Source organism: Zasmidium cellare (assembly GCF_010093935.1).
Source record: "Zasmidium cellare ATCC 36951 unplaced genomic scaffold M409scaffold_7, whole genome shotgun sequence".
Taxonomy (NCBI): Eukaryota; Fungi; Ascomycota; class Dothideomycetes; order Mycosphaerellales; family Mycosphaerellaceae; genus Zasmidium; species Zasmidium cellare.
Window position 1 is genome coordinate 956,465 of NW_022986951.1, and position 13,784 is coordinate 970,248.

At 52.7% G+C, this 13,784-nt stretch overlaps 7 protein-coding genes across 7 annotated transcripts; 4 read left to right on the forward strand and 3 right to left on the reverse strand.

The window, feature by feature from the left end:
- Nucleotides 1–2,412: 2,412 nt before the first annotated feature.
- M409DRAFT_64339 (uncharacterized protein) lies at nucleotides 2,413–4,079 on the forward strand (the record flags this gene model as incomplete). The annotated part of the gene is made up of 2 exons (XM_033816029.1): nucleotides 2,413–3,868; nucleotides 3,928–4,079. The coding sequence occupies 2 exons, from the start codon at nucleotides 2,413–2,415 to the stop codon at nucleotides 4,077–4,079; spliced, it is 1,608 nt and encodes a 535-aa protein (XP_033671599.1).
- A 192-nt stretch (nucleotides 4,080–4,271) lies between these two features.
- On the forward strand, nucleotides 4,272–4,658 carry M409DRAFT_19525 (uncharacterized protein; the record flags this gene model as incomplete). Its single annotated transcript, XM_033804980.1, has 1 exon — nucleotides 4,272–4,658. The coding sequence occupies one exon, from the start codon at nucleotides 4,272–4,274 to the stop codon at nucleotides 4,656–4,658; it is 387 nt and encodes a 128-aa protein (XP_033671600.1).
- Nucleotides 4,659–4,897: 239 nt separating this feature from the next.
- M409DRAFT_19526 (uncharacterized protein) lies at nucleotides 4,898–6,638 on the forward strand (the record flags this gene model as incomplete). Its single annotated transcript, XM_033804981.1, has 2 exons — nucleotides 4,898–6,528; nucleotides 6,605–6,638. The coding sequence occupies 2 exons, from the start codon at nucleotides 4,898–4,900 to the stop codon at nucleotides 6,636–6,638; spliced, it is 1,665 nt and encodes a 554-aa protein (XP_033671601.1).
- A 208-nt stretch (nucleotides 6,639–6,846) lies between these two features.
- On the reverse strand, nucleotides 6,847–7,734 carry M409DRAFT_19527 (uncharacterized protein; the record flags this gene model as incomplete). Its single annotated transcript, XM_033804982.1, has 1 exon — nucleotides 6,847–7,734. The coding sequence occupies one exon, from the start codon at nucleotides 7,732–7,734 to the stop codon at nucleotides 6,847–6,849; it is 888 nt and encodes a 295-aa protein (XP_033671602.1).
- Nucleotides 7,735–8,441: 707 nt separating this feature from the next.
- On the forward strand, nucleotides 8,442–8,774 carry M409DRAFT_19528 (uncharacterized protein; the record flags this gene model as incomplete). The annotated part of the gene is made up of 2 exons (XM_033804983.1): nucleotides 8,442–8,514; nucleotides 8,581–8,774. The coding sequence occupies 2 exons, from the start codon at nucleotides 8,442–8,444 to the stop codon at nucleotides 8,772–8,774; spliced, it is 267 nt and encodes an 88-aa protein (XP_033671603.1).
- Nucleotides 8,775–8,963: 189 nt separating this feature from the next.
- Nucleotides 8,964–9,761, reverse strand: M409DRAFT_51707 (uncharacterized protein; the record flags this gene model as incomplete). Its single annotated transcript, XM_033811878.1, has 5 exons — nucleotides 8,964–8,978; nucleotides 9,040–9,126; nucleotides 9,213–9,478; nucleotides 9,538–9,601; nucleotides 9,660–9,761. 5 exons carry the CDS (start codon nucleotides 9,759–9,761, stop codon nucleotides 8,964–8,966), a joined length of 534 nt encoding a protein of 177 aa, XP_033671604.1.
- A 785-nt stretch (nucleotides 9,762–10,546) lies between these two features.
- On the reverse strand, nucleotides 10,547–12,604 carry M409DRAFT_51708 (uncharacterized protein; the record flags this gene model as incomplete). The annotated part of the gene is made up of 2 exons (XM_033811879.1): nucleotides 10,547–12,391; nucleotides 12,443–12,604. 2 exons carry the CDS (start codon nucleotides 12,602–12,604, stop codon nucleotides 10,547–10,549), a joined length of 2,007 nt encoding a protein of 668 aa, XP_033671605.1.
- Nucleotides 12,605–13,784: the final 1,180 nt, after the last annotated feature.

Below are 13,784 nucleotides of genomic sequence, written 5' to 3' on the forward strand. Positions count from 1 at the left end.
TCGACGGTCAGAAGACTTGTCCTGGGCGAAAGGAATCGGTCTGACCAAGACTCTGCCTTCCGAATACGGCAATACGAGTCTTTATCAACGGAGCCGTCAAGCACTTCGAAAGCGGAACGTGCACCCAAAAGGAAGGCAATGCCAAGTTTCCTTAACTCTTCAGCACCTATTGCAGCGGTGTCAGAATCTGCTGTTGCGTCTGATTGGAGTGCTAGCGAAAATGAGACTCTCCCAGTATCTTACGGCACTGCGGCAGACATTCGGAACCCTGCTATAAGAGATACGCCTGAGCCATATTTTCCAGAATTCGCCGACGTAAGGGATGCGCAGGGAAGCTCACAAGATGATAATCCGCCGTTGCGGATTCAAAGACGCCAAGGTTCTGATATGATGCGGTTCAGGCCAAGGGGTGAAAGGCCGGAGGCCCCGTCAGGAGAAATAGAGGAGACACTACAGCAACCTTCTGAGATCTTTTCCGAATCGAACCACAACGAGAGTCCCCCTCCACCATTGGACAAAGCTAGTGGCGGAACAGATTATCGATCATTATCACTTCAGGACGAAGCGCCAACTGTCTCACACTCTTCTGAAAAGGTGCAACAGCAAAGCGCAGAATCGGTGTCAAGCGAGCCAGATTTCATTCCTGCGTCCAATCTGGGATCCTTTGGCTACTATGAAGATCTGGAGACCACGGAGGAGCCGCAACCACACCGACAGAAAAGTCCTCTTGATATACAGGAACCACCGGAGACAGCCCAAACACACGACGAGCGATCGCAAGCTAGTACCAAGAACCCACAGCCAGCAAGCCCTGCTCCACCCCAAATTCCAGCAAAGGCGACAAGGGCGGCGTGGGACGACTCTCAATTCTTTGGGTTTGGCATGGAATCAGATTCGATAGATGAGCCAGAGCAGCCCTTGACACCGACTGCCAGTGTTGGAGCTGTCCAGCCATCCCTGCAGTACACCCAACAGAGCCTTAAGCCTCAAGCACGAGAATATATTGGCAGCGGCTATCTTACATTGCCGTTCGACCCCAACGAGTACCAAGAGGAAAGCTCGCCAACGGAAGTCGACAACTCTGGGAATTGGCAGCATCTCCGAAAAAAGACATCAGAGCCGCCACGGCCTTCTCAGGTGCAACAGCATCATGCAGCTCCGCCGCCGCCGCCGCAATCGTCGAGGTCTTTCTTTGATGATGAGGACTGGGTGGATCGCAAGTTCGAGGAACACCTGCAGAGTCGACCCTATGCGCCACCGTCAGCCCAAGCCCGGGGTGCGACTGCCCGTGATGAGAGACCATTGTCTGACCCAGCAAAGCCCAAAAGCGCATTGAAGTGTGGCCGCTGCGGTGAGAGAGGCCATATTGCTAGGGAATGCACTCAACCTCAGAGTGCCACATGTCGTCTCTGTGGTGGCAAGGGTCATATTGCGAGAGAGTGTCCGGTCCAACAGACTTCACAAGGCAGAGCCCAGCTCCGGCACATAGTTGATGATCCATACGAGGACGAACGATCACCCCGGGTGCAACAGCAGGCCAGACGTCCGAGACGGACCGTGAATTACGACGATCCCTTTTCAGCGCCGCACGTGGAGCAAAGGACGCTGCCTGAGCGAAGAGTGTGGCATGGTAACACGCCGGACTCTTACGACATGTCACGTCGCCAGCGTGACATCGGTGATGGAACCCGACGGTCGAACCCCTTCTCTGCGTCAGAATCTGGTGTGCGAAGTGATGAGAGGAATCAGCGACAAGGGGACGACGTATTTGGCAATCGGGCCCATGGCAGAACACAGAATGGACATGATTCTCGCGTGACACCTTTCCAACCTAAAGTCCAAGGTGAAGAGGCATCACGGCGTCAAGAAGCCCGAGTGTCACGTCGAAGCGAGAGGTGGGCAGACGCGGAAGACCATACGGAGTTGGATCGGTCGTCGAGGTTTTCTAAGGAGAAGAAAGACCGCCGTGGCGGCAGAAGAGACTTTGACGAAGACAACGATGAGGAAGTAGGCGCCCGCGAAGAGTATCGCGCTCGAAAAGCAGCACGACAGGCCGAGGAGACAGCAGCAAGACAAGCCAAGGACAAGGTCTTCAAACAGAAGCGGGAAGCTAAAAAGGCCACCCAAACAACACCCATCACGCTTCCCGAATGGACGAGCGTACAGCAACTTTCGCAGCTACTTGGCGTGCGCTACGAGCAGTTTGTGGAGCGTCTCGAGGATTTGGGCTACGATGACATTTTCCCCAACAAAACTCTTAACTCTGAGATCAGCGGCATGATTGCCATGGAATACAACTTTGAGCCCAGCTTCGATTTCGAGGGTCGCGAGGAAGACCAACGCGACCTTAAAGCTCAACCTGAGCCGGAAGACAAAGAGGCCCTGCCCGTGCGACCACCCGTCGTGACGATCATGGGGCACGTTGACCACGGAAAGACTACCATACTCGACTACCTGCGCAAGAGTTCTGTTGCTGCAGGCGAGGCGGGTGGAATCACTCAGCATATCGGTGCTTTCAGCGTTCCTCTTGCGAGCAGCGGCAAGACAGTCACCTTCCTTGACACTCCCGGACATGCTGCTTTCTTGGCAATGCGTCAAAGAGGTGCTAACGTGACCGACATTGTCATTCTTGTCGTTGCTGCTGACGACAGCGTGAAGCCACAGACGCTGGAAGCCCTTAAACACGCCAAGGCGGCTGGTGTACCCATGATTGTTGCAATCAACAAGGTTGACAAAGAGGAGGCAGATATCCAGCGCTGCAAGCAAGATCTTGCCAGACATGGCGTGGAGATTGAAGATTTCGGCGGCGAGACCCAGGTCGTTTGCGTCTCTGGCAAGACTGGGAAGGGCATGGATGAGCTTGAGGAGAGCGTCGTCACCCTTTCAGAGATTCTTGATCACCGTGCTGACACCGATGGAGCTGTCGAGGGCTGGGTGCTCGAAGCGACCACGAAGAAAGCTGGCCGTGTTGCGACTGTGCTTGTGCGCCGTGGTACCCTCAAACCAGGTTGCGTGCTCGTTGCTGGCAAGACTTGGACACGTGTGAGGACGTTGAGGAACGAAGGTGGCTTTGCGGTCCCCCAAGTCGGTCCTGGTATGCCTGTTGAGGTTGACGGGTGGCGAGATCAGCCTGTTGCTGGCGATGAAGTCTTGCAAGCCGAGACCGAGCAGCAGGCCACGAGCGTTGTCGATTTCCGCGACGAGAAGGCAGAGCGTGAGAAAATCGCCGAGGACACCGAAGCCATCAACGAGAATCGACGACTCGAACAGGAGCGACGAGAAAAGGAGAAGGCTGCTGAAGCGGCTGCTAAGAGAGTCGCCTCGGTATCCCGCGAGGACGCCTCCATCTCTGCTTCTGTCCCCGGAGCCGATGCAGAAGAACAGCAATCCGGTCAGGTGACGGTTCCATTCATCATCAAAGCCGACGTCTCTGGTTCCGCTGAAGCAGTTTCTGCCTACATCATGTCCGTGTCCAACCCGCTCATCATGCCGCAGATCCTCTCTTCTGGTGTCGGCGCCATTCACGAGTCAGACATCGACCTTGCACACGCAGCTCAAGGGCACATCATCGCCTTCAACCTGCCCGACGATCCTGACATGAAAGCTTTGGCCGAGTATCGCGGTGTGAAGATCTTGGAGAACAATATCATCTACCGTGTCTTGGATGATGTGAAGGCTGTTCTCGAAAACAAGCTTCCACCAATCGTCACGCAGCGCGTACTCGGCGAAGCCGAAATCGCCATGGAGTTCGAAATCGGCGTGGGTGGACGAAAGAAGGTGAAGATTGCTGGTTGCAAGGTGCGGAACGGCGTCGTGAGTAAAGGAGCGAGAGTGAGAGTCACGAGGATCGGGGAGAAGGTTTATGAAGGTCAGTCCTCGCACGCAACTACTACCTACTGCAGAACATCGCTAACATGTTGACAACAGGTACCATCAACTCTCTCAAGAACGTCAAGAAGGACGTCCAGGAGATGCGCAAGGGCACGGAGTGCGGGATGGGTTTCGAAGGATGGGAGGGCTTCGAAGCCGGCGATCAGATCCAGACGTTCGCGGAGATTTCGGAGAAGAGGAAGTTGTAGACCGTGGCTGGCTCGCTGCTCTATGTATATATGGGTAAGAGGTGAGTTGAAGCAGCGTTGAAAGGAAAGTGTATGTTGATGTAGAGATAGAAAGGTATAGGCGGGCTGTTGTAGGCCGCTTTTTGGGCGCGGACGTCTTGACGTCGATTTCGTTTCAAGGCTTGGAGATGATTCAACGCCGACCACGTAGCTATGGCGTTCAGCAAAACCCAAGCTGGCGACATCCTCCTACCGCTCTCGCCACTGTTCAAGTCAACTCCATGCTTCGCCGTGCTACGATCAAACAACGTCGGCATGGACGTTGTTGGGCAAGGCTTCTTCCTCCCCAGCTTCGACATCCTCAAGACCACAAGGAGGAGTGCCGTGAGCAACAACGCCAAATGCTCCATATTTGACGTAGAAATGGTCCTGACGCTGGCTATTGCGGATATCATGCGTCTCGTTGGACAGGACTTTGTGGACCTGGAGACTTATGATCCGCCGGGGAAGCTTCGGCGCCTAGATACGTGTGCTGTTGATCGATCAGAAAGGGCAGCAGCGCCTCTCTTTATTGAGGACGATTCTTTTGAGGAGGGTTGAGATGGATACGCGCTCCAAACCGCAGCTTCGATTACGCCCAGCGCTGGGCGCAGTGCTGGCCAGGGGGGCAAGTGGCCATCATTGGTGGTCTCAGCAGTGTTCCACAGCATGAGGCATGGCAGCTGAGCAACTGCCAACAGCATGTGCAGACAATGACTAGATTGTGTTGCTCCTTGAGCGGGTGGGCAGACGCTGTCTCCAGATCCACCACCAACGTGCCCCATTTGACCTCGACGAAGATGTCCGGGGAGCCAGTCTCGCTCATCAAGTATGACTTGCTATTGTCGCAATTGCAACGTATGCGACTCATGCATGCCCAAGAAGAAACGGCCCATTGCAGCGATGTGGAGCATACAACGCTCCAATCAGGTGATGATTCTCTGGCGATGTTTCAACATGAACCGCTATCGCGGCCAGCCCGACAAGTCCGACTATTACGAATTTCCGAAGGAGATGATGATGACAATTTGACCGTCGACTTGATCACATCGGACTTGAGCGAAGCCCCTGGATACTTTGCGGTGTCCTACACATGGGGAGATGGACGGCAACACCAGCAGCTGAACGTCAACGACAAAGTCATGTCTGTTCGACAGAATTGTTATTACGCTCTGTGGCAGATTCACATGAAGTATCCAACGCAGCCATATGTCTGGATAGACTCCCTTTGCATCAACCAAGATGACCTAGAGGAGAAAGCCTTTCAGATACAACTGATGGAAAGGATCTTCATACAAGCAAAATCCGTGCTTGCATGTATCGGCCCTCACGCTGACGATAGCGAGTTGGTGGTTGATGCTGTGCGCAAGGCTAAAAAGCACGATCCGAAGGCTGCTAGGGCTGCCAGCTTAGCGACCGTCCATTTCGAGGACTCGAACAAGTTCCGCGATTTCATGAATGGGGAGCATTGGGAGACTTTCCTTGAAAGTATGGACAAAGATTCATTGGCTAACCTCAACGCCGCCTTCCAGAAGTTAACGCGAAGACGATATTGGAAAAGGCTGTGGGTCGTCCAGGAGATCGCCGCCTCGAAGCGTGCCGCCCGCGTGTTGATAGGGGAAGACGACCTGACGTGGACAGACGTTGACCTTCTTCTCCAACTCATGAGAGAAGTCGGTCGACATGGAGTTAAGAGACACCTATGGAAATCCGCCGGCAAACAACAGTGGCAGCACCTCTGGATACTGAAGACCATGTTCCACCTTCATGCTTGGAGTCTTTCCCTGGCCATTTCTTTCACATGGGACCGGGAGTGCCAGGATCCTCGTGATCACGTATACGGCATCCTTTCTCTGGTGAAGTGGACGAAACCACCGATTCTACCGGATTACATCAAGTCACGGTTTGATGTAGCGATTGAAGCCATCGCTCACTTGGATCAGTGGTTTGCCATATTTGCCACGCTGCATTTTGTGCGACTACAAGACGACGCAAGGTGCACGGAGATGTTTTCTCCCTGGCGTCAGACATGCAACGGCGGGCAGGAGAAGACAGACGTGCCACTCGACCCTTGGCAAAGTGAGCGGCTCGTTGTCGAATTGAATGGAGACTCGGGCTGCACTCATGTTCTTGCGGGCGAAGATGGCGTTCTGACGATTCCTATCATGTACGCTGAAGCATCGCCCCCAGAGACAACAGAACTGAAGAACCGAATCTCAGCCGCGTACATGAGCGCTTTCCATCAATGTATCCGGGAAGGGCTATCGAAACCCCCAAAGCTTCTTCGGTACCAGCATCACACTGTGGCGATAGTCTCTGGCAATACAAAAGCCTCCGATATCGTGCTTCCTCTACTTTCGATTCGATTTGGCAATTCCCCCGTCCTGATCCTCAGGCGCAGCGAAAACGCCTTCCACATCATCGGGCAGGGGTACATTCTGCCTGGATTTCGTGTCATAAACACTGGCAAACGAAAGCACAATCTCAGCCAGCTAACGTCCGCACAGAGGGACTCTGTGTTTCGGGCCAAGGTGCGCTTGAATATCGATGCGGGAGATGCCATGCGGCTTGCCGGTCAGGACGTGGTCGACGTGGAAGGATGTTTGTGGAGTATAGATGACAGAGTGAGAAACCTTGCGCAAGAACGCCCGCTGGGCACTGCCACGGTCAAAATCGTCGAGGAGAAGCAGCCCGAAAAGGAAGAAATGGGGGTACGCCTGCATCAGTGAGCTTCCCCGACTCCTTTCGCCTAGCCCCCAGATTTCCGCCGCTCCTCCTCGATGATCCTGTCCAGCTCCCTCAAAAACTCCGTTTCCTCCTCCGAGGACCACGGCACATTCTTGACCCACCCGGGCTTCTTGTATACCATGTACTTATCCAAATCCACGGCGTGCTCGTCTCTCCACGCAACGAGTTGCCTCCAATCTCGACACTGCCTGTTGACTCCAAAGTCTGGATACGGGATATGACTGTTCTCTCTCCACTGGTATGTCACCATTCCCGCGTCCGCTGTGCAGAGCAAGTGCTGCATTAGCATGCCGGTGCAGTGCTGCAGATGGATCGTCTCGACGACCGGCCAGGACGGCATGGCTGCGTTACCGGCGAACGCAGCCTTGCGGAGCATGTTGAGGCAGTGGACTTGGTGGAAGAAGTCAAGCGTGCCTACATACGCATCGTCGCCCATGTGCCAGATTTTGTCTTCGTACTTGGCGACGGTGGAGGGTTCTTTGCCCATAGCGAGGAGTTGTGCGCTTGTCAGGGATGTGGTGCGTATGTGCTCGAATTGGTCCCAGGCTTCTTCGGCAACAGGGTCGGAGGGCAGGTCGTGCCATACAGAGGATCCTTGGTACAGACTGCCATTGAGATGAGTGGTCTGGAGGCGAATGGCCGTGTCTTCGAAGACTGGGGTATATATCGATGTGACTCTAAGGGCGTCTTGAGTGTTGATCGTTGACTTGGGTCGCAATGATGCCATGAGCATACCGAGGGACAGCAAGAAGAGCACGACGTTGCAAAACGCTGAGATTGACCAGACTCCCAACGAACCTCGCTGCCAAGGTCTATCTCTTCGACGCTCTACCGCGTCTAGCAGTGCTTCGGTTGACTCGTGGTCTCGCTCGTGCTTGTCGAAATCCATCGTCATTGAAAGCGGCTATCTCTCGACTGTCGCAGTTCTTGGAGAGGTCCCAGAGATATCAGGAAAAAAGGCTTTCAGAGATGGAACTCACCAGATCACTGGTCTCAGCAAACGACTTCGCAAAAAGCACCCGGAATTCGTCGAGGCTTGTCCAGCCTGATCACCACATGAACCCGCACATGCAACTCTTGTGATAACACCATTTTAGTGGCCACGCACTACTACCTATGTAGCCAAGTGAGCGATCCTCCAGATGACAGACTCTATGCACCATCTCGACGACAAAGTCTACCGGGCACAATCCGCGAGGAATGACCGGCAACCATTGACTAGGCTATCAAACACGAGCCACGATCTGTTTTAGCCCTAGCAGGAGCAGACGCACATATCAGGAAGCTCTTTGCCCAGGCCTGGCCAATCAGAAAAATCGTTTCGGTGCAGGCTATGGGTTGTTGGATGCAGACGACCCATGCCACGTTACGTTGCAGTCGATGTCGTGACAGCATTGGGTTTCTGGCGTGACCGAAGAGACTCTCGGTTGCGTTGTCGTTCTAGGAAGGTGTGAGGAAGAGTTGGTGTTGGTCCGATACGCCAGGATGCAAGCCGGCCTTGTTAACAGTTCTTTAAGACCCCGAGCAGGCCAATTCATCGTACAGCTCTGCTTCCATCCACAACCTTGACCATACGTTTGACATAGCCAAGTCAGGATGCGTCTCACACAGACTCTCGTTGCAGCCATTCTGGCGACTGCAGTGACTGCAGCCCCTGTTGCTTCTCAAGGTAAACAAGAACGGATCTTGCTCTGCATTGGACCCCGTGGAATTTGTTATTAACAAGTGGGCATAGGCAAGAGAAACCCTATGTACGAGTCTCCGGACCTCAACTATGTCGCGACTGAGAAGAGGAACCCTATGTACGAATCTCCGGACCTCAACTACGTTGCAACCGACAAGAAGAGGATGTATGACTCGCCAGACCTTGACTACATTGCTAGCGAGAAGAGGGAGGCCTTAGCTTCAGGGGCTGTTATTGAGGCATGAGAGTAGTCGTCGCTCAACGGTTAAGATGGTGACGAAGGGCGATATCTTTGAGATTCATGAATGGAGACAGCGGATGTAGGAAGAAGCATACGGCTTGTAGTTTCCAAACGTACTCTTCATTCACTATAACTGCTCAACTGATAGTCTACCCCCGACGCCTCGCCAACAACGACTCCACTCATCAAACCCTCACAACTTCTCGTGCTAAAAGGAGAACAACTCGTCAGCAAACCTCGCATCAAAAAACACCATCTCAGCAACTCACCATACTCTTCCACTCCTTTCCCCCAGTATAATAATTCCCCTCATACTGCTTCACCCCCTCACCCCCATGGAACCAGCTGACACGATCCTATCAACCCCAAAAGTCGTCAGCCTCACCGCCCATACACAACCAGACCACCACCCCTCAAAAAAAAGAAAACCACCCCAACTCACCTTCGTAAACTGCTCCACACTCGGCCGCAACTTCCCCTCATGCAGCGCAAAATCATCCACCGTCCCCAACCTCAACACATACATGTCCGGAAACCCGCTCGAGATGCGATACATCAAAATCCCGCAGACGCTGCAGAAGTGGTTCTGCATCGTGTTGCCCGTCGCGATGGTGTTGTCCTGGGCGAATTTTGTGAGTTTTTCGCGGCCGCGGACGTGCGTGGTGGCGGACTGTTTGACGATGAAGTTGGTGCAGAAGGCGGATGCCGCTTTTGGAGAAGGGTTAGTTAGGGATGGGATGGGGAGGGAGGCATGGGGGTGAACGTACAGATTTTGCGGCAGTCGGTGCAGTTGCAGATGAAGGTTTCGACGAAGCCGTCGCCTTCGGTGGGCTGGTGGGGAGGACGTTAGACAGAGGTCTTGGATGTTTGGGAGTTTGGGGAAACGTACGAATCGCAATTGGACTGCACCGCAATAGCATGTTGCCGTTGCGGTTTCCGCAGACTCGCCCCCGGCGGCGCCTTCGGATGGGAGAGGGATCTTCGCAGACATGGTGTTTTCGAGATGATATTCTTGCTTCGAGTATTGCAGTAAAATCGACAGGATGATGAACGAAGAACTGCTCGATACACCGGAAATCCCGTCCCTTTTCAACTTCTCCAGCTCGCTGAGCACCCTCCCTCTCCCGGCCGAATGGAGCACGTACTGCCAGCACCTTATCCTCAGCTATGGAGTCTTGGAAGTCGCCTGGCTACCCTGAAAGAGTCTGGAAGCTGTGCCATGACGTGGAGAGGGTTCGAAGCTCGCTCTCGTATTTGAAATAATTGCCCTTTTCGTCGGGAGGCCTGAGGCAGGGTTGGAAATTCGCTGTGCCTATGGGGCTTGTAGGGGCGTTTGATTGGTCTTTGCGAGTGAGTTCCATTTGGTGTACCCATCAGCAGAGAGCGATGGAGAAGGGGATTGGAAATCATCTCGTCGACGAGGAGTGGGTTTAGATCGCTCTGTCGGCCGGGAAAAGTATTTCCAGTTCAAGACAATGGTACTGGAGGATGTCCGAGCAAAGAACGAAACATTCACTTACCTTCGAATATGTTAGTAGCGCCGTGACCTTGATGTCCTCGAATCACGTGACTCCATTCAAAGTTTGGCTTTGAACGTAGGACTTCAACAAATGAACATCGTTTCGGGGCTATCGAGTCTATGGCAGACAAAACAATCGACTATGGTGGTATCAGTGCCCAAAAGCATCGGTATTGGAAACATTGGCCAAACAATGAGGAAAAGCGTCTCCAGTCTGAGGAGTAGAGTATGTCAATCCCACCGCCCATTCATAGAACTCATCTGCTAGAGCGTCCAAGGGTGAATGTGATGACGATGACAGCACCCAGTATGACGATTGCGCCTGGCAAGAGCAACTCGTTCGGCACACCTTGAATGATCTGATCCTGAGCTTTCGCAGGTTGAGCTGCGGCTGCTCGTCGCTCTCTGCGGCGCTGGCTAGGTGAACCTTCATCTTCCTCGTCTTCCTCTTCGTCATCTTCGTATCGCTTTCGGTGTCGAACGTGGCTTTCTGGAGGAGTTGGGGGGATGATGGCTGGTTGAGGGTCTAGAGTCGAGGGAATCGCTGGCTTTTCCGGATCGTGCACAAACAAGTCAACCTTGTCTTTACGGGCCTGTCGAGCAATCATGATAGCCTCGAGCAGATCGTGGTCGGTAGTGATAGAGACAGTGTCGCCCTCGTTATCCAGATAGCTAAGAGCAAATCCTGTGTGACTGAGCTTGCCCTCACCGAAGGTGGGCACTCCTCCGATGCTATCGGCTTCGTGACCCAGCTTCTCGGCAACAACACCAATGAGCTCAGCGAGGCCAGCTGAAGCGACAACCTGTAGTCGGTGAACTCGGCCGCCCGGAGCCTTGAACTTGAAGGTGAATGGAGTATCCTCGACTGCACCAGCCAATGCAGACGCCTCATCCATATCGGGTTGGCCATTGTGCGAAGCCGAATCGGTGGGCAGAACACTGCCGCCTCTGTCCATACCAGGACGGTGTGACAGCTCAGGCGAGATCATACCGGACCTATCGGGCGTATGTGGCGCATGGCTGTGGCTTCCTTCGCCAGACATCATGGACTCTGTATCGCCATGATCCATGGACATCCAGAACTTGTTCCATGCTGGGCCTTCATTATCGCCAGTAGCCATACCATTGATCTGATCCAGCGTGGCGTAGGTTAGTTTCAGCACATCGACCATGCCAACTATTTCATCGCTCTCCTTATTCATGACAGGCAAGTTGAGGTAATGGCCATCATGCATCTTCCGCAGAGCCTGCTGGATGCTCATGTCCATTGGGGCGAAGTCGGGGTGTGGTGTCATTACACGGATAACACTGCAGGTACCGGGGTCCAGACCGGCCGCAATGACACGCAAAACAACATCTTTCGACGTGAAGATACCAGTGATCTGGCCTTGGTCTTGCACCAGCACGGCAGTGGTATGGTTCTCCTTCATCATTTGGGCGGCTTCCTTGACGCTTGTTCGAACAGACACGGTAGTTGGCGGAAGGCCGTTCAGGACTGACTCCAGCGTAGGACCAGACATGCGTTGTCGGACAGCTTCCACATACTGAATGATCTGCTGCGGTTGACTTGAGCCCAGCTCGGCCTGGACACCCTCCAAAGCGTCGTATAGCTTCTTCGACGAGCTGTAGGCACGCTCGAGCTTCTCCATTGCATCGTAGAAGCACTTTGTGATATCCAATATACCAGAGATATCGTGGTTCTCGTCCATAACTGGCAAATGTCTGAACCCCTTGCGGACCATAAGATCGAGGGCATCCGTGGCACTTGTGTCCGTCTTCGCACACAGTGGGTTCTTGGTCATGATCTCGGCAATGGTGACATTGTTCGCCTTCAACCCAGCTCCCACAACTCGAAATGCCAGATCTTTGGCTGTGAAGATACCCGCAATGCGCTCATCATCGTCTGTTACTAGGACGCAGTCTTCTCTCTTTGCAGCCATCAACTGGGCGGCCTCGGTGACCGTAGTGTTGGGCTTGATCTGAAGCGCTTGGTTCGGCTTGAGGGCGAGGACAGTGCCTGGGGGTGCCTTGCGGTTCTGGCGAGCCCTGCCAGCTCCACTGCGCTTCTTGTTGAGGTCTTTCTCGAGCTTCGTCCGGAGAGCCTGTGCACCAATCAATGGCTGATCTCACACTCCATACAAATCACAGCATACTTCATCGCGCTTGGAGGTCTTTGCCCTACTGGCACTGAGCGAGGTGTGTGCATCGCTCACGGTCGACTCCAGCTTGGGTCGAGGGATGCCAGAGCTCTCGGCGTACACGCTCTGGGGACGGGCACTCTTGGGAGTGCCACGCTGGGTGCCGGCCGACGACATGGCTGCGACGGTTGTTGATCCAAGACGAGGGTAATGTTGAAAGGCTCCAAGGAGGAGTGGGATTTGGTCAGGGACAGCAGTGGCCGCAACGGCTCGCACAGATCCCAAGTCCGAACCGTCAAAGCACAGCACCTCGAGTTCACGTGTTGTCAAGTAAACAGCGGGCTTGACTCCTAGGGTCGGCCAGACCTAACAAACTCTTAACCTACTCAACCTTAGCCAAGCGAATACTTACCTACCTTCTACTGCTCTTTCTCCGTTTCTTTTAGTCCTAATACCTTTATTCTTTCTACTAAAATACCTTAAAATACTATATATATCGTCTAGTATACTATTATTATACCTATGTCCTTTAAACTCGAAAACTAGCGTAACTAGATCGAAAAACGAATAGCTTAGTAAGTACCTTATAAGACGATTCGAGAGGACCTTAAAACAAGTACTAGTATAAGAGTAAGCCTAGCTACGATAGCTAGGTACCTAGCTAAGTAGAACGTTTATATAAACGCCTCTCGAAGTACTCGCGATATAGAGCTCCGAGTACGGGTAGCGTTTACCTTCTATGTCCTCCGGCTCGAAGACGTAAAAGCCTATAAAGTATTACGAGTAGAGGGGTTTAATATTAAGGAGTATACGTATACTCGTACTCGTAAAGAGCTTAGCTTATATAAAAGACTACTACTAGAGGCGTAGGAAGGCGCTAAAGCTAAGATTACGAGTATCTTAAAAGAGGAGTTAAAAGATACGATAGTTAAGTCGTATAGTAAGGGTAATCTATATACCTACCTCCGTTCTAAGTATAATATTATTAGTAGGGAGCGAGTATATAAAATCTCGAAACTATTAAACCTAGAAAGTATCGAGAATCGACTTAACCGAGTACGAGTATACCGCGGCGCTATTATTACTCCTAGCCCTAACTTCTCGTAGTCTATAGACGCCTACTATAAGTACGAGTTCGTAGAAATACAGATTTACGCCGCTATTAATATATTCTTACGCTATATTATATAGATATACGTAGGGATTATAGGGCGTTTAGTAGTATTAGTACTCGCTTAATACGTAGTAACGCTAGCTAACCTTAGCGTTATTCCTAAGAAGATTCGATCCGATCGTAGTACCGAGACTATAATAGCTATAGACGCTTACTATATAATAAGCTAGGTAGTACGAGGAC